General features: G+C 37.1%; 1 protein-coding gene across 2 annotated transcripts in view; it reads right to left on the bottom strand.

Annotated features, from left to right (window-relative positions):
• KIF16B (kinesin family member 16B) overlaps positions 1–18,664 on the bottom strand; it is a 252,959-nt gene that overhangs the window by 43,080 nt on the left and 191,215 nt on the right. For both annotated transcript variants that reach the window (XM_004687156.1, XM_012728321.1), the window contains one exon: positions 10,746–10,835. In XM_004687156.1, coding sequence (XP_004687213.1) covers positions 10,746–10,835 — 90 coding nt within the window. The remainder of the gene's footprint in view (positions 1–10,745; positions 10,836–18,664) is intronic.

Raw genomic sequence — 18,664 nt, 5'->3', positions numbered from 1 at the left:
AGAAATGCAGTATTCATGAGAAAAATTTTAAAATGGCATCATTTCCTGCTACAGCCATTATCCTTACAGCATGAGTGGGAAATGATGCAGGCATTTGTGCTCTTATGGGAAAGTTGTACATTAAAGTTAAAAATGATGACTGAGGTCAAATAAATTGGATATTTGTGGGAGATATGATAGGTCTAAAGAACACTGGAAGAAAATTTAACAACAGCTCTATGGCCTGCTCCGCATAATTATGAAATTTGATTATGCAGAGTAAAACATAGGAAACAAACAAATGAGGATTTAAAAAGCACATTTCGCTGGCCTAAACAGAAAACAAAATGACAAGCCTGTGCTGCAATTCAGTAAATAAAACATGTTCCAATGATAAAAGCATTGAAAGAATAGCCATTAGAAAAATGAAATCAATAATTCTGAGGTCCACTGATTTCTAATGAAATTGACTTCCTTCTTCAGGACCTGTAGAGTCTGAAAACTCAAATTATGAGCTTCCTTTTGAATGTTCAACAGACCTAGATGAAAAATTAACAGCAGAATCAGATAATTAGCAGATGCTTATAACTAGCATAATCATTTTATGGAATTATTTGTGAATCAGTTTTGGGAAAATGAAGAAGAGTAACCAACCATCAAGTTGGCTAGATATGATATGCATGCACATTAAAAATATAGTCAGCATTCTCTCTGCTATTACAATATTTCCTAATGATCTCAGAGTGAAATTTTTATCTACAAGTTGGTTTTTCCATTTCTGATATTCAGTGAACTGACACGACCCAATTATCTTCTGAGAGTCATCACTCTCCAATCACAAATTTGATGTTAATTCCATTACAGCAAGATGGGTTGACCAGTCTGCTGCCAGCAACAAGACAAATTAAATGTAATGGAAAAATCTGCTTTTATTAGAAGCTTTTTCTCTCTTGGCAAAGTTCACTTTTTAGGTTAGCCAGACTGTATATTAAGTCCAGGTGGCTGTGGAGGCAACAGAATATATAGGTTTTGGTAAATCATTATTCCTTTGGATATAAATCATGGCAACCCTCACATGGAAATTAAAATGAGTAATAACAAGTTTTGTTTATCTTTATGAATTTGTAACATTTAAGCTGTTAAAATGATTACAAATCATTGAAAACAGAACAAACTACTAAAGTATGGTAACTAACAAATTGGGAAACATTTTGAATTCTGTTACTATCGAATAAAAGTGATTTTATTTTCATCCCTGATTTACCAGGAATTTTCTCTGCTCCTATAATATTTGGCTACTTAGTAGTAACCAGTTTTTAAAGATAAGAAAAAATTCTATATGGCATTTCTTATTGGTCAAAACAAAATACCCTGTCTTTTACGAGTAGTTGCACCTATATAACTGAGTATTTCAAACATCCATGCCCTGCAGGTCTGTGGCTATAAATTTCAGCCACTCCAGCTTTTAAGAAATGCAAATAATGAAAACTCATCAAAGGGCTGCCGTAATTCTCACAGCTGACGAGATGGAAGCATTTCCGACTACTCAAAATTAATAGCAGCTCCCAGGGCCTTATAAGAACAGCTGTCACTGAGAAATATACTCACAAACAAATAAGCAATTCTCCTCCAAGTTTGATTTGTTAGAGGCATGAAGCAGCAACTCTTCAGGACAACCTAGATGGATTATTTAGGAGCAATGAGGTGCCTTTAGACCTGTGATGTGGTAACTTAAGCATATGGTAGACAGTATTTATGAGCACCTGTGATGTACACAGTCCAGAGTTTGGCACATGCTAGACTCTTGTTAAATATCTGCTGAATGAATAGGCAAAGCAGTGTTCTTTGCTGGGCGCAAGAACAGTTATAACTGGGACATACCACTAACTGGAGCTGTTGTTCTAATATCACTGAAGTCTAAAACTTGAGGATAAAATAGTTGAAAATGCATCAACTTCATTATAGTTAGCATAAAGATTACAAATTTTCCACATAAACTCTCATTCTTCCCAAAGCCAGTGTCAGTTTCATTCATGCATGAGTCAATGAAGAGATGAAAATATTCAATAGGTCGCAGCAAATTTTGAACATGAGAAACATTTCAGAACTAAGAAAATACTGCATTTTTAAGAATAATTATACAGTGGAACTGATTCAAATGTTTGTATTTTCTACTTTTTAGTATGAAGTTAATGGTCTTTTTCAGGGACTGAGGCTTGACAGGCACCTGTCAATGTAATTCATTCAATAGAAGAAACCTAATTTCTAGTTATCATCCGAGACTAACTATGCATCCATGAGATTAGATTTTTTTTTGACTCATCTAGAAATGGAACATTGTGAAAAAAATCAACAGAGAGGGAAAATTAGGACAATAACATCAGATTAGGAATCAGGATAAGTGAACTTTGCCTAATTCCCAAGTCTCAATATGACTGTGAGCAAAACTCTCTCCAGGTATTTAATTCTTCATCTAAAAAAAAAAAAAAAATGGACTACTTAACCTTTAAAGCACCTTGGAGTAGGGCAAATTGTTTCATAGAAGCTTTCTTGTTGGTTACAAAGAAAAATCTGATACAAATCCATGTTCCTTGGTCATTTGTTATTAAAGCAACAACCACATACTCTTATCACATAGGCTTAAACTTACTTGTTACTAATTTCGAAAAAACTGCTTGTCACTGAAATCACCTTTTAGGTTTGGTGAGCTAAATATACCTAAGGTGGTTGCAAAAGAAATGACAGCATCTTAACCAATAGTCCAGACACTACCACTTGATGGTCGAACTATACAGTAGTCTCAACTCTATATCAGATAACTGAACCAGAACTTGATGGGGCCACATATTTTGAGAACGCTTCCCAATTTGATGCCTTCTGCTCCTTCTCCCACACTTAAAAGGCAATACTTTTAAATACTGCTTTTCTATCAGGAAGAGAGAAAGGAATGATATAAACTATACAGTGAGATACCTGCATCCCTGACAACATACCCAGTCAGGAAGTGGGCAGTATTCTGTTTTTGCCTACATAGCTGTTTGCTATTTAAACATTTAAGAAGGCTGAGGGCTTGGTGCAGCTGAATTTATCTAAGGTTTACTGGTGTTCCCTGTGGCTATGGTTGGTAGCATTATAATTTGGGTGGTGAGTAGATTTGCAATTTTAATATTAAATTTGGAATGCTAGTTATAAAACTGTTTAGAATGCATTTCAGTGATGGATGGCAAATAAATGTCCAAGAAAAATACAAGGCCAATAGCTAGTTTCTTTTCATTCCCATTTCTGGTGCTGCTTTGGGGGAATTACTTGGAAAATAAAGAGGTGAGAAATTGTTCTATCAGCACAAACTGAAAGTCCATATACAAATGAAATAACCTCTTACCTAATCATTTTCTTCCCTCCCATTGGTATTTGCTGAGCACTCAGAGACGCCCATGTGTGAGAAAATGGTTGTTCTAACACAGTAATCTTTCATTTGTACTCAAAGTCTCTGAAAATATTTTACTCCCTTAGTTCTGCAGAGAGAAGGAACCCCCTTGGGGATGTGGCTGACCCAAGTAGATCCTGTTTTGACACTCAGGCTCTCTAATGACTCACTGTGATATCTCAGTTATGAAGACAGGCAACTCGGCCTGTTACATATCACTTTTGCTCACTATGCACAGGCATTAAAAATCCTCTAAACATTTGTTTTGATTATAAATTTTAAAAGTTCTCTAAACATTTGATTATAAATTTTAATAAAGAGTCCTATTTTCATGGTTAATCCTCTTAACCTTTAAATAGACTACATACAAACTTACTTCTGAATCTCTCCTAGCTAAGATTATGAAAGGTTCCTCAACAATCAATTCTGATACTTAACTACTTTCACTATGTTGATTCTCATAAGATGTAAGGAAAAGTACTAAAATGAGGGCATCTAAAAATAGGACAGGGCATGCAGGTCTGAACTTGTTGGAACCAGCAGCTCTGAGAGGCTCTGCTCCACAGCCCCCTGCAATATACTGAGAGTCCACTGGACCCATCATCTAAAAAGGGAAGTGGGCGGGAACACCAGGTTATCATGACTAGTTCTAAAGGTTGAAAAGGGAGGCAGTTTCAAAGTAATCTCTTTTTTCAGCTTTTTGACAAGTTGTATTTCTGTCTTCTCTCACACTGTGATCTGAATCCACAGATAAACTTCAAGAACACTAGACATAAACAGTAACTCTTCCTCTTTCAGAGAAAAAGAGAATATTTAATGGGGCTTTGTTTCTGAACACATAACTTGATTGATGTCTGAAATGCTTACAGTGATTTTATTAGAGAATAAATATACACTTTTCATGTTGATAAAGAGCACTATGGAAATGATCTGCAAGATAAAATTTCAAAGACATCCTCTCTTGCAGATGTTACATAATACTTCACAGTTGTTTTCAATAACATTTTATCTGCATCTCTCACAATCTTTTACAAACTGGCTGTGGCATTATAATTTTACAGATGTGGAATCTGAAAACCCAAGGTTTAATTTGATTAAGATTCCATACAAGGTCAATGAAGGGAAGCTGAGAAGGAAAGCCAGAAGGAGCTATTATCTTGTACAATGCATGTCAGTACATCAAGAGGACAAATTAATTCAAGACAAAAGTGAAACTGATTTGGGATCCAGATAAAAACTAAGATTAAAAAAATGAATTAAAATAAAGCAATTTAGAAGCCTCATTGGGTGGGTCTGAAAACTGAATAAACACATAAGCACTAAGATCATTATTCTCTCCTTTAATATTCTGAAATCAGAGAATTCAATTTTCTTTTTCTATTCATGGAATTTGTCAACACACACAAATAATGGATTTTTTCTTAGTTTCTACATTTTCTCTGCCCTTTATCCCTACTCTTCAAAGTTTTGTAAGCACCTCATGAATTCCTGTCCTTTCAATTGATAAATTCATTTTTTTGGTAACAATCTTAAATCTATTCCTTCCAGTTTCCTCAAAGACATACACTATATGTAATAATCAACAGCTCATTATTGTTTTAATTGGTTCATCTAAGGCATCCCTGAGGGGTCTTCAGTTGAACTGTACATCATTTTGATTAGGGAGACATTGTGGGAAGTAATTAAGCAAAGGAACATGGATAATAGGGAGATTAGAAGACTTAACTGAAATATAGTTACAGAATTCTTAAAACCTTCTTACTAATTGGGTGAATGTCTTCAGGGCTCTCACACTACTCAATTTCTTAGTATTCTTTCCTACTTTTTTCTTTTAATAAATTAAGTCATAATAAAAGTCTTAAATAAATTAAGAGTAGTTGAGCAATTACCAAATTTCTTCACAGAGCAAGACATGTAGAAATGCTTAAAAATGTCCATGGGGGGGCCCTCCCTGGTGGCGCAGCGGGTTAAAGCACAGCACTGAGAATCTAAAGCCGCTTCCGCATGAGTTCGATTCCCGCCTGCTCCGGAAGGGACCACATGGCGTGGCAGACCTCTCCTGACCCTCCCGCTGCTCCCCTCAGCAGTGTACTTCGTCGATCTGCCTGTTCTGTTCCCCACTCTGTCTCTGGTGAAGCCTCTCGCCGCTCCTGAACCTCTGGCCTATACCCCAGTTCTGTATGCACAAATAAATAAATCTTTAAAAAAAAAAAAAATGTCCATGGGGAAGTAGTACAGGAACAAAATCTAGACTAATCCACCAAAAGGATTCTGAAAACCTGATAAATTCATATGCCAAATTTGTTACGAGGTACCATTCCTCATGGCAAAATAATATATTGCTTGTGGACCATGGAAAACCTTAGTTTTAAGTTTCCCTCAGTGAGGGTCTCTCCTGTAATTCAGCTAGTCACTTGCAGGGACTCTAAAAGTTCTCCCTATGGAGCTTTCCCAGAGATAATGGCTTCCTTGTGGTATGGGATTTTATGATACAGCAATTTTGAATCTGTCTAACACAGACCTCATCTCCTAGCTCTAAACTATCACTTGAGATAGATGTAGAAAAGAGACAGCTCCTTTGAGAACTATATGTACCACAGCAGACATTGCTGCAAAGCCCTCTTCAAGTCTTGGCCCTGCTGGGAAGCAAAGGCCTGTCTGTCTTAGACATTCTCAGGTCCTGTGACGTGAGTCTGAGAGAGAGCGAATGTTAGGTCGAACCTAAGGACAGCACCTACAGGAAATGCAAATGGTTACTTCAGAGGGTTGGAGTAAGAAAAATAGTCAAATTCATGGATATATCCTTGAATTATTTCAGTCTTTTACCATAAACTTGTCATTTATTATGTGAAGAGATCACTGAAAGAAAAAAAAAAAGACTCCATGAAAGTAAATGTCACATCGAATTGCTTTAGAGGTATACCCTCCAGGAGAACAAGGCAAAACGCCAGAAGGAAATGTGAATAAATAGGCTGTAACTTTAGATAAACTTCTAAAAGATTATAAGGTACATACCAAAACTAAAATTTCAGAATAAACAAAAATTCTCTGTATCTTCACAAATATACTATAAATTTTGCATGTATAAAATTCGAATATTTTTTCAGTTTCATTAAAAACTTGTAACTTTGTAGGATTAGGTAAGTTATATGAATATCATTAAAAATTATCATCAACTACTTTGTTACCCTTGCAATGAAGAGAACAGGAGTAGTTTTCTATTTGCATAGAAATAGAACCCAATCTGGTGAAGGAAGAAGGCAAATAAAACTTGTATCCATTTGGGTATGATACATGAAAGGAAATTTTCAGGATCCTTCTGTATGAACTTGCCTAAAGAAGTTATGTTTTAAACAAGTTGTATGATTTGTAGGATGCTATTAGGTAAAATAGACCATATGAACTCAATGGTTAACTAAAAATATTAACTTTGTACACAGAGAGAGCAGTAATTTGAATAATAAATTAATAGATATCTGATAAACATATTATTAACCTCAAGTCCCAACAAACACTCAGCAAGGAAGATGATGTGAATGAAGCTAGACTACACGCACACAATCAAATTCTCAGGGAAAAAGTACAGCTGATATTCAACTTGAAATTTAAGATTTATCTTGAAAATGTTCAATGCACAATAGTGTTTTCTCACTGAAATAAGATTTACCAGGATCTACAATGACATGTTAATGTTCTTTTAAAGATATTTTCTCCCCTACATTTAAAAAAAATTTTTTTAAGATTTATTTATTTATAAACACATTCCTTTTGCAGCAACATGGATAGAGCTGGAAAAGATCACTTTTAGTGAAATAAGCCAGAAAGAAAAGGAAAAATACCGAATGGTTTCATTCATAGCAGGAGTATAATGGATGAAGTGAGAGAATAATAATAATAATGAGCAGTTAAATACCAGAGACACTTTATGGGGGTGGAGTAGGGAATGATCTCAAAAACAGTGGGGGGAGGGAAATGCACTGGACTTTGGTGATGGCACATGGGTGATCTGGTGATGGGAAGCCCAAAGGGATTACAACTGAGATGGAAAAAAGCACAAAATGATGGCAAATAAACTATTGAAAAGAAAAAAAAAAAGATTTATTTATTTATGCATACAGAACTGGGTACAGGCCAGAGGTGCAGGGGCAGTGAGAGGATTCAGCAGAGACAGAGTGGGGAGCAGATCAGGCAGATCGATGAAGTACACTGCTGAGGAGAGCAGTAGATGGGCCAGGAGAGGTCTGCCGCGCCATATGGGTCACCTCTGGGAGCCGGGGATCGAACTGGCAGTGAGGAGGCTGCCGCCAACTTGCAGTGCTGCATCCCAACCCATTGTGCAACCAGAGAGGGCCCTTCTTCCCTACTTTTATTTTACCAGTAGCTTAGAAACAAGAAACAAAGTGCCTAGACTTCTACAATAGCTCTGCTCACCAGTGGTGTATGTGGCATGAGGAAGTCTCCCATTACAACCAAAGGAGATAGTGAATAGCAAAAAATGTAGCAAACCCCTAGACATGGCAATCACACAGTAAAAGGTGAGGAAAGCAGTCTTGTTATAAAAAAGTTCAAGTGTACCTTCCCTGCCATATGGGTTTATCACTAGCACAGCTTCCCTTTCTATGTGCTGTGTTGGTTTTGGGGTCTTACCACATGGTTTCAAATCACTACTCATGTTCTCTTTCAGATATCCATGCACATGGCTATTGGTTCTCTTTAATATTTTTTTTTTCCTTTTTTTGGTTAGGAGAAAAATTCTAAGTCACGAAGTGACAGTCAACATGGGCAAACAATTTCTATTCTTGGTTATTATTTAGATCATGAGTCTGTCTTTAAGAAAAGGTTTCTGTGAGAGGTCATCTGTGAAGACAGAAACTCCAGCTGTTTCAAGTTCAATCTGTAACATCATAAAGTGGCTTTCCACAGCCCCGGGAGTAACAGTTCAGGCTGTATGTGACCAATGCTCTACCTACTTCCCTGCCCCCATCTCTACCACACTTGTACTTCCCATAGGTCTTTTTTGTCTCTAAAACATGCAAGCTTAGTCTCACTCCTGGGCCCTTGTATTTGCTACTCTCACCATTTAGGTTGCTGCTCACCTTCAGATTTTCACACCTAGCTCCTCACAATTCAGATTTTGGTTCAAATCTTTCAGCAAAGCAACCCCTGCCTGTCCATCTCAAAGCAGCCCATGCCCCATCCTCCTGTCACGCTATCACACTGCCTTGTTTTATTTTCTCTATGGCATTTGACATCATCCAAAATTATCTTCTTTGTTTTTCTATTAGTTCATTATCCATTCCTTCTGCTTTGTAAGAGGGGGAAATGTGGCTGTCCTGCTATGAAGTGAAGAACAGTGAGGCTCCATTGAGATTTATGAATGAATGAAAGAACAAAATCAACAGGATTTTCTTCACTTGGAGATCACAGAATTTTTATTTTAGCATGTATGTAATAAATTCTTTTTTCCCTGAAAAGAATCTTACCTATGTGATCATCTCTGTTTATTAACTTTGGTACCAAAACAACCTCTTCCATTTATTGTTTCACAGGATTGTTAACCACAGGTAAGTTGTTTCTATTGTATAATTAAGGGTTGCTTCAGTTTGTTCTGAATTTTTCATTGTTTTACTGACTAGAATTGTGCATTGTTAATGATCAACTTATTTAAATATTTTTCACATATTTCAGCTAAAATTCCATTTCATCAGAGTCCAATGCTGACATGACCTTACACTAAAGTGTGCCATGCTTTCTATCTCCCCACACTTTACTTACTTTTTCTATAAGTGTGTAACTTAACATGCCAGCCACCACCTGACATGCTTGCTGCTTAAGGATTAGTTATTATTTTCTTCCTTCTTCATAGTTACAGGAATTTAAGATTTGTAAGTGAAAAGACTTATACTTGGCTTTAAATTCATTAATATACTACTAGAATCTACAAAATTAAGGAAAGAACTAAATTAAGGAAAGAACTAATAACAAAGCATGGAATGAATGATATATACACACACATGTAATATATAATCTTGGCAAAGCTTGTGTCCTTTTGTTTCAAGTAAATTGTTTTTCTCATAATTTATCAAATTTGTGGAAATTTACTATGTTAACATAAAAGTTTACATATAATTAAACTATTGACGTAGTAATTTACAACCAAGTAGTTAATGAGCTGTATGGCTAACTTTAAAATCAAATTGCTGTGTTCATTTAAGATGTATATAATGTTAGCTTGGGACATAAAGGATAAACTGCAGATACAAGCTTAACTTGACTTTTATGCAGTTACTTCAGGAACTGAAGGCACTGGAGAACACTGAATTATAATTCATACCTGATGTCTCCCAGCTTTTAAAAAATTCAATAGTTATTATGATATCTTGATAACAGAATTTCTGAGATAATTTAACCCATGAATCATCGACACATCAAAAAGCCATTTTGTTTACAAAAGATATTCTTTTTGTATCTGATAATCAAGGGCTGAAGGCATGGGGATGCTACACCATTTACTGTTTTTTGTTTGTTTGTTTGTTTTGTATGTGAACCCAGCTAGGGACAGATGTCTAAATAATTTTTTAGGCTTTCATAAGAAGCTATCAAAATAGTTCTGAAAAGCAGTAGTCAGTGTAAGACTATAACTAATGATTGATCTGCAGTCAGGTCAAAGCAAAATTCACAAATACACAAAGGTTCTTGTTGAAATGAAATAATAATTATTCTAACACATTCACCAGAGAAGCACACTGATTCTAGGAATAATTTTTTTACCTTAAAAGTGTTTTAAAAACTAGTTTTAGGCCAAGAAAAGAAAGATTATTAATGTACCAATACACTCTGTGTACTGGACTTGATTCATGAAATGCCTCTTTGCTTCTAAATAATCCATATTCACCATCTCCTCCCCTCCATGTTCAATGAAAAATTAACTTTTATAACTTGACTTTTCATTAAGTGGAAGTCTAAGCATTAATGTAATCTTTTTTAAGAGAAAAAAGGGAAAATCTATACTGAGGAATTTATTACTATTTCTTTTTAATAGGTCTCACAGCTGAGAAGTTATAAATTGATTAAAATATTTATTTAAGTCATCGTAAAATTTATAAAAAGGGCAGAATTAATTTATTCTGACTTTCAAAATCTTATGCTGGGAAATGTTTAAGCTATGTAGAATAGAAATAAAACAAAAGACATAATTTGAAAGTTATCTTTGACAGAGGAGTAACTGAGATAAATCCAATGACACCTGTCAACCTAAGGTGATAATAAAGATAATCCAAACATCTTGTTTACTTTGAAAACAAGTTTCTTAATTTAAGGTGATTATTTCATTACTTACCTCTGCATACTTCAACTTCAGTGTCTTATGCATTTCTCGAAAACGACTGTAACGCCTGAATACTGTCCATGTCTCGTCTAAGACAGTGATCTATTAACCAGGAAAATAAAAATAAGTTAGCATTAACTAGAAAAAATAATTTAAAAATTAAATAAAAAGTAATAAACACATAACATTTCTCTAGGGTAGAAAATATTAACCTAGTTGCCTAAAATAAGACTTAAGTATAGTAATTATGCTGTAAGTACATTTCTGGCTCTCAAATCTGATTATAAGCAGCAGGTGTCCATATGAAATGAGGAGCAGATAGTCACTGCTACATGTATTGTACAAAGTGTCCCTTAATCCTCCCTTAGGGCCACAGGAAGGCAATCCACAGCATGACCTTCCTGTCACGGCAATGTATCCACACATGTCAGGACTGGTTATCAGATGCCATCACAATACACAGGAAAGGGGGAGAAAAGAGGAAAAATCACACTTTCTGCATCTCAATAACTAATAGCATGAAAACACACAATTTATTTTGCTTTTTTTTTTTCCCAAAGGGAAATTTCTCAATGTAGCCTTTGCCAGCCATTCAACTTTTGTTTCGAGTATATGAGCTTATTGAGGGGGAAATCCAAGCTCAAGAGTTCATGTACCAAGACGGCAGGAGCGACCATAAGGACGCACTCTCACACCTAATGCACAGGCTGATGACTCTCCAATTCCTATCTTAGCCTCCACTTCTCCACTGAGTACAGACCCATTTATACAACTTCGAGACAGCTTTCTTCAGCTGTCACAAGGCACCTCAAATGCATTGTCTAAATCTGAACTGAACATCATCTTCCCAGGTTAAATATCAGTAGTACTCCTGTGGAGTTCTTCATGTCAATGTATTTCATTACCATCTACCAAGCCATGCCATTCACTGAAGTTACTAATTTGGCCATTAACTGAACAAACACTCTGTGAGTCTTTCATCTCCTAAATACCCCTCAAGCTCTCCCCCATCCTGTGTCACTCCCACCATCTTGTCACTCGAGGCCATTAAGACTCCTGTTGGTCTCTCTAAGTTGTCCACACCCACACCTGCCTGTACATTCTCTTCTCTGCACAGGGGAGGTTCTAAAACAGAAATCTAATCATCCCTCCTTAAGACCCACTTAAGGAGTGTCTTAGAAAAAAATCCATATTCTTAACCTGGCACCCACAACAATGTCACACCAATCCTTTTGGGTGCCTTTCCCTTATGTCACACCTCCTGAATGTGCTTATTCCAAGTGGAGCAGCTCCCCTGCTGTATGGGAAAATTTTACCCTATACATGTCAATTGAAATTACCTCCATTCAGACAGAGTCAGATCCTCCCCAATGTAAACCACCGAAGTTAAGTAGCAAATTGGAAGCAAGATTTGGGAGAAAACTCATGTGGTTAGCTCTGGGAGGAGGGGAAAATTCTGAGTCTTGTTGACTCTCTCATACAGTCATTTCCCAAAGTAGCAAAAAAGATGATATTGGGGTTTGCAAGGATATATATATATATGTATTATCATCCTTTCCTCTGTGTTCATTATTTATAACAAAGTTTTCAATTGTGGCAGGTTTCCTATGTGCTTATTTTAAAATATATTTCATTAAGAAGCCAAAGGAATTATATTTTCAGAAAATCTTCAATAAAAGTAGCACAGGTGCTCTGTAGCTCTAAGTTGTTTTTTTTTTTTTTAAGGATTTATTTTTATGTATACAGAAATGGAGTACAAGCCAGAGGTGTAAGATGGTAAGAGTCTTCACCAGACACAGAGTGGGGAGAACAGGCAGGTCAATGAACTACACTGCTGAGGGAGCAGCAGGCGGGTCAGGAGAGGCCTCAGGCGGAGGTGACATGCCATATGGGTCACCTCTGGGACCAGGGATCGAACTCGCACTGAAACAGCTGTGGCCAGCTTGCAATGTTGTGTCCTTACACTTTATGCCACCAGGGAGGGCCCTGTAGCTCTAAGTTTTAAAAGCTAGAATGCAAGTAACTTGAGCTTAAGGCAACTAGGCTGGGAGAGAGGGTATATTTTCAGATTCTGCTGGAACACTATCAGCAAGGGCAGCATAATCAGCAGAGGAGTGACAGTATGGCAGTATGCTGCCTCGGCTGGACACAAACCAGGTGTGAGAGAGAATGGTAACAGGAGTGGGTGTGACACTGCTTAGTTACCAGGAAAACTCAGGAGAGTTAATGGAATCATGTCCATGACCTGGGAGTAGTAAGCAGGGTATTCATAAATAAAATCATGCTGTGTTGTAAATTTGTACTACATAGACTCTCACTGAAGAAGCCTAGGTCACCAACATCCTCTAGAATAATGCTCCCTGGTTCTTCTTTTTCCTCAAATCCTTCCACTCTTTATCTCAATGTCCATCATGAGGAAAATCCTCTAGATCTTCAAATTCTAAAGAATACCTCCTTCATCTTCACTCTAGCTGAGAATTTACTCTCTTAAGTAACCCCTGTAGGATCTATTTTCTCCCAATATTCTTCATCCTCTTGGGCCAGACAGTGGGTATATGTTCTTGTTCTTTAGCCATTTCCCAACCATTGATCTATCCTTTCTAAAATTTCTCGTTTGTGTAGCTCACTTCTTTGGATTTTACCACTCTACCCATCTTCCTTTCAGGTGTCAGTTCACCTTGGTCAAGACCCCAATTCCTTACAGGTCTTATGTTTTGCTCACTCTCATCTGCTTCAACATTATGGAACTCTGGTCAGTTATAATTTCTGCTCATTTCATTAAACACATGATCCTTCCAACACCCTGACCTCTTATTCCTTGACCAATTATTCCCTGATTCTTTCCTCATTCAACATGAAAACCACGGGCAACCTATAACAATTTTCTTGCAATCTTCCTCATTGGAATCTTTAACCAACCCTTGAAATTTCCTGGAATAAACTTGTACCTGTCTAGCAGAATGTGGGTAAAGAAAAACAGACCATCAGATGGATTTGTCCCATTTTAATATCATAATCACGACATTCTGTTAGTCTTAATTCTCCCACTAGGCATACCACATACACAAACTCCATTTACTCTTCCATTAGATAGTAGCTAACTTAGGTAATGGCTATCAAAATAATAAATCAAAAATAGATGACTGGATCAAGAAGATGTGGTACATATACAAAATGGAATGTTACTCAGCAAGCAAAAAGATAAACTCATGCCATTTAGGGCAATATGGATGTAGCTGGAAGGGATCATGCTTAATGAAATATGCCAGAAGAAAAGGGAAAAAATGATGGTTTTCCTCATAGCAGGAGTGTAAGTGATCAGGAAATATATATATATATATATAGTATTGTAATAAAATAGAAACAAACATCAACTAACAACTGTAAACCAGAGACATACTACAAGGGAGGAGAGGGGAACAAAATGAAACCTGGGGTGGGAAAAGCATACGCGACTATGGTAATGACACCTGGGTGAAGTGGTGGTGGTAAGTCCATGGAGATTACAACTGTGATGAAAAAATGTACAAAATTAAGAAAGATGTATATATATATAAAGAAAAAAGTTCTCTAAATAATCTTAGATAATAGCTATCGAAATACTCCATCTTTCTCTTCAAATCTTCATTATCATTACCTCATTCCTGTGCTCATGGTTAGCTGATAACCATGACTCCTCTTTCACTTAGAAAATGGAAGCAATCAGAAGATTTTCAGAAGCACCCTCAACCAAGTCTACTTATCAGCCACTAACTGCCCTATCCCTCATCTTTTCTCCAATTACTGGGCATGATGTATATATAGATGTGCAGTAATGCCAGTGCTCCTATTTCTTAAACACTGGACTCCACCCCCTTTGCCTTCTGAAGGACACTACGATAAGCAATTTTCTCTTCTCCTTCCCGCGGTAACACAAACCCACTTTATACAAGCTTTTCTGATCCCATCACCACCTAAACAAGCTATTATTTTTCTCATCTTAAACTCCCATCTTGACCTCCCTTTCCTTTCCAGCTAGCACTCTCCATTTGTCTTTCCCATTACAACAAAACTCCTTGAAAGAGTTTATTTTTGTCAACTTCTTTTTCTCCCATTATACCTGAAATCCACTCCAATCAAAGTAGTGTCTGACAATGTTGTCTATTCTTTACAAGGTCATCAACAGCCTCCATATTGCAAAATCCCCTGATTAATTTTTGTCCTCATTTACTTAATTACTTGATCTACAGCTAAGAGCTCCTCAGAATAATACCTTCCTCATGTGGTAGCCAGGTAGCTACACTCTCTTCTTTGCTGGCATTTCTTCTTCTCTCTGACCTTTAGATATCCAAATGCTCCAGGACTTATTAGTCCTTGAACATATTTTATTTTTTACTTCCATTGACTCCTTTAGTGATCTCATCTCATCCCACAGGTTAAATTTATATGCTGATGATTCCCTGGATGCTCATACCTTTTCCAGAACCCTGATGCATATATCCTATTGTCTACCTGATATGTCTGCCTGCTTGGATGTCTAATATGGATCTCAAATTTAACATTAAATTCACCAAAATTAATCCTACCCAAACCCATCCTCCTTCCTGCTTCCCTCATTTCAGTAAATAACAATTACATTCTTTCACATGTTCAATCCAAAAAGCAGGCATGGCATTGAAGGTTCAATTGATGCACCTTTCTCTCAAACTTCCAATCCAATCAGCCTACAAATATTTTATGACAGAATTTAAGATATAGAGAGAATCTGACTATCAGCACCATCTTAACTATTAAATTATTGGTCAACATCACTATCTTCTCTTATCTGGATATGTTTTTTAAAACACATCTATTTATTCATATAGAACCGCAGTACAAGCCAGAGGTGCAGGGGCGGTGAGAGGCTTCACCAGAGACAGAATGGGAAGCAGAACAGGCAGATCAATGAAGTACAATCTGAGGGAAGCAGCGGGAGGGTCAGCAGAGGTCTGCCACTCCATATGGATCACCTCCAGATAGAACTCGCACTGAAGTGTCTGTGGCCAGCTACAATGCTGTGTCCTAACCCATTGTGTCACCAGGGAGGGCCTTACACAGATTTTTTTTTTTTTTAAAGATTTATTTGTGCATACAGAACTGGGGTACAGGCCAGAGGCTCAGGGGCGGTGAGAGGCTTCACCAGAGACAGAGTGGGGAACAGAACAGGCAGATCGACGAAGTACACTGCTGAGGGGAGCAGCGGGCGGGTCAGGAGAGGTCTGCCACGCCATGTGGTCACCTCTAGGGCAGGCGGGAATCGAACTCATGAGGAAGCGGCTTTAGATTCTCAGTGTTGTGCTTTAACCCGCTGCGCCACCAGGGAGGGCCCTTACACAGATTTTTTAACTCCTACTTGGCTCCTACGTGGTCACCTTATTTCTGTTTTTATCTTCCTCCACATCCCCTCATCAAATCTGCCTACATTCTTTTTTCTTCTTCCTAGGAAAGTAGTTTATTAATTTAAAAATTTGTAAGATGAGGCCATTTCTTTGTATGAATGAGACACCACACAAGATGTTCTACCTCACTCAGGGTACAAGTTCAAGGCCTTCCACTAAACCGTGAGAATCTCTGTGATCTGTCACTTCTCTGGCCTCATTATTTCTTACTCATTTTAGCTTGCTTATCTAGAATACATTGAACAAGATACACAGCAAGGATAGCCTCAAAAGTCAAGGATTTTTCCTCTTTCTGGGATGTTATTTTCACATGAGTGGCTCCCTCACTTCTTACAAATCTTTGTTCACAAATCACTTTCTCAGTGAACTTTTATTGGATACACTTTCTAAAACTACATCTCCCTTTCTGCAGCTCAGCACTACTTATTTCTTCAATTTGCTTGTTCATTAATCACTTATTACTATCTAGCGCAGTATATATTACTTAAATAACTTGTTTTTTGTCTCTTTTTTTTTTTTTTTACTGAAATGAAGCTCCAGGAGAGATGTTTAGGAGAGTACTTGACACATCACAGGCTCCTTAATGAAGAGCTGGAAGAGTTTCAAGATAGACTTGTTTTAAATATACTCAGATTCTTAGTGACAATGAATTCACAATGTCTTTTTTTATTTCACTGGGTAGAAAAAGACTTACAAAAAACCTCACATTAGAAGAAGGCAAACTAGTCTGTGGGGCTTTTGTCTGTCATTTCTTCCCCTTTATTGCTTTAATAGCTCATTAATGTTGGGCTATTTTTTAAAAATCTCTGATTAATGAAATGACTAATTCAAATCTATCTCATAATTTTGGGTTACTTTTCTCTTTCCCATGATGGCTCCCAAATAATACCATCATATAAAGGATCTCAATTTCTCTCACAATATGAATACACTACATCGTGGGGAGGACATGGCATGGTTAAATATTTTCCTGGGGGGTAGAATCAAGGGCATTTGAACACAAGACAGCAAGAAGATGAGAAAATCCCTGACAGCAAACCCTCAACTTCCCACCTCCCCCCACCCTTCCCAAATAGCAGTCAATGTACTTGCTTCAATTTTCTTGCCCTCAGTACCCTGTGCTTCTACTGGTATGTGGGATGCTATCATGGTGAATGGCCATCAATGGGAGGAAATGGATAAAGAAATCCCTACATGGAGAAAGCTATCCAAAGCCTCATCTACAAGTCCTCTGAACTGGGCTAATGAAGGCAGTGCAAGTATCAGACGGATCTTTGTATTCACTGTGTTACTCTAGTTGACTATAGGAGTTTTCCCAGTAGTGGAGAAGAAAGTAAAGCTCCGTAACTGTTAACTGCATATAAGTTCTCCAAAATGTTGAAAAGTGAAGATTATTATTGATACATCCAGGGTTATGATTTATCTTTGTCACTTCATATCCTCTTCCCCCTTAGTTTAAAGGAATGTATTTTAACATATTTTTATTTCAGTTTTTAAAGTTAAATTTTGTTTTTTTTTATAGCATTGTATGTTTCAGGTGTACAGTATTAAAATTCAACATTCATTTACTCTATATCACGATCACCATCAAAAATCTAGTTTCCAACAATTACCATACAAATGACCCACTTACTCATTTCACCTATATACCCAAAACCCTTCCCATCTGGTAACTACCAATCTGTTCTCTGCACCTAAGAATTTTTTCATTTGTCCTTCTCCATTTGATGTATTTCACTTAGCTTAGTACCCACCTATTCCATCTATTCATGCTTCCTATAGGATGTCTAAAACATTTAAATCTCACATTGTTTATAAACACGTAAACAAGGTAAGGACAATGATGATGAAGGCCATCACAAAAAAAAAAGTGGACCAAACAACCACATTAGCCATCTCTCCACAAGAAAATAGACAAATCCTTTATAACAGAGACATTTTCACATCTAGAGCTGGGGAAACAGTGCATGTGAAGTTTGGAAAAACTGAAAACAAAGAGGAAATATATATTAAAGTCCTGCCCAAATTAAAAGCAGACATGGGATAAGTGTTGAATGAAAAGTAGCAACAGGTTTTCCCTGGTGGCCTAGGGGTTACCATTACTACCACTGGGAAGGCGCAAGTGGATCCCCGGTCAGGGAGCTACCCACATACAGCACAGCAGATCTTTCCTGTCTTGCCTATGGCTCCTCTCAGCAATGTATTTCAGTAGATCTGCTTGTTCTGCCTCCTATTTTGTCTTTGGTAAATCCTCTCACCCTTTGGACCTCTGGCCTACACCCAAGTTCTTCTAGGCAAAAATAAAATCTTTAAAAAAAGAAGAAAGAAAGAAACAGAAGATCACTATAAGAAATGAATCAAAGTATTCAATGATTTTCTTCAATGCTGAGAATGCAGGACATCATGATTGCATGTCTTTGAGGAGTCATTCATTACTTTTCTCTCACTGAATAGTTCTGCTGATACAAATCCATCTTTCCTGGGGCATAAAATGATTCTAAATAACTTAAATAC

Source organism: Condylura cristata, unplaced genomic scaffold (genome assembly GCF_000260355.1).
Source record: "Condylura cristata isolate star-nosed mole 26May11 unplaced genomic scaffold, ConCri1.0 scaffold00022, whole genome shotgun sequence".
Taxonomy (NCBI): domain Eukaryota; kingdom Metazoa; phylum Chordata; class Mammalia; order Eulipotyphla; family Talpidae; genus Condylura; species Condylura cristata.
Note: the sequence above shows the minus strand (reverse complement) of the source record. Positions and strands in the feature narration are given on the sequence as shown.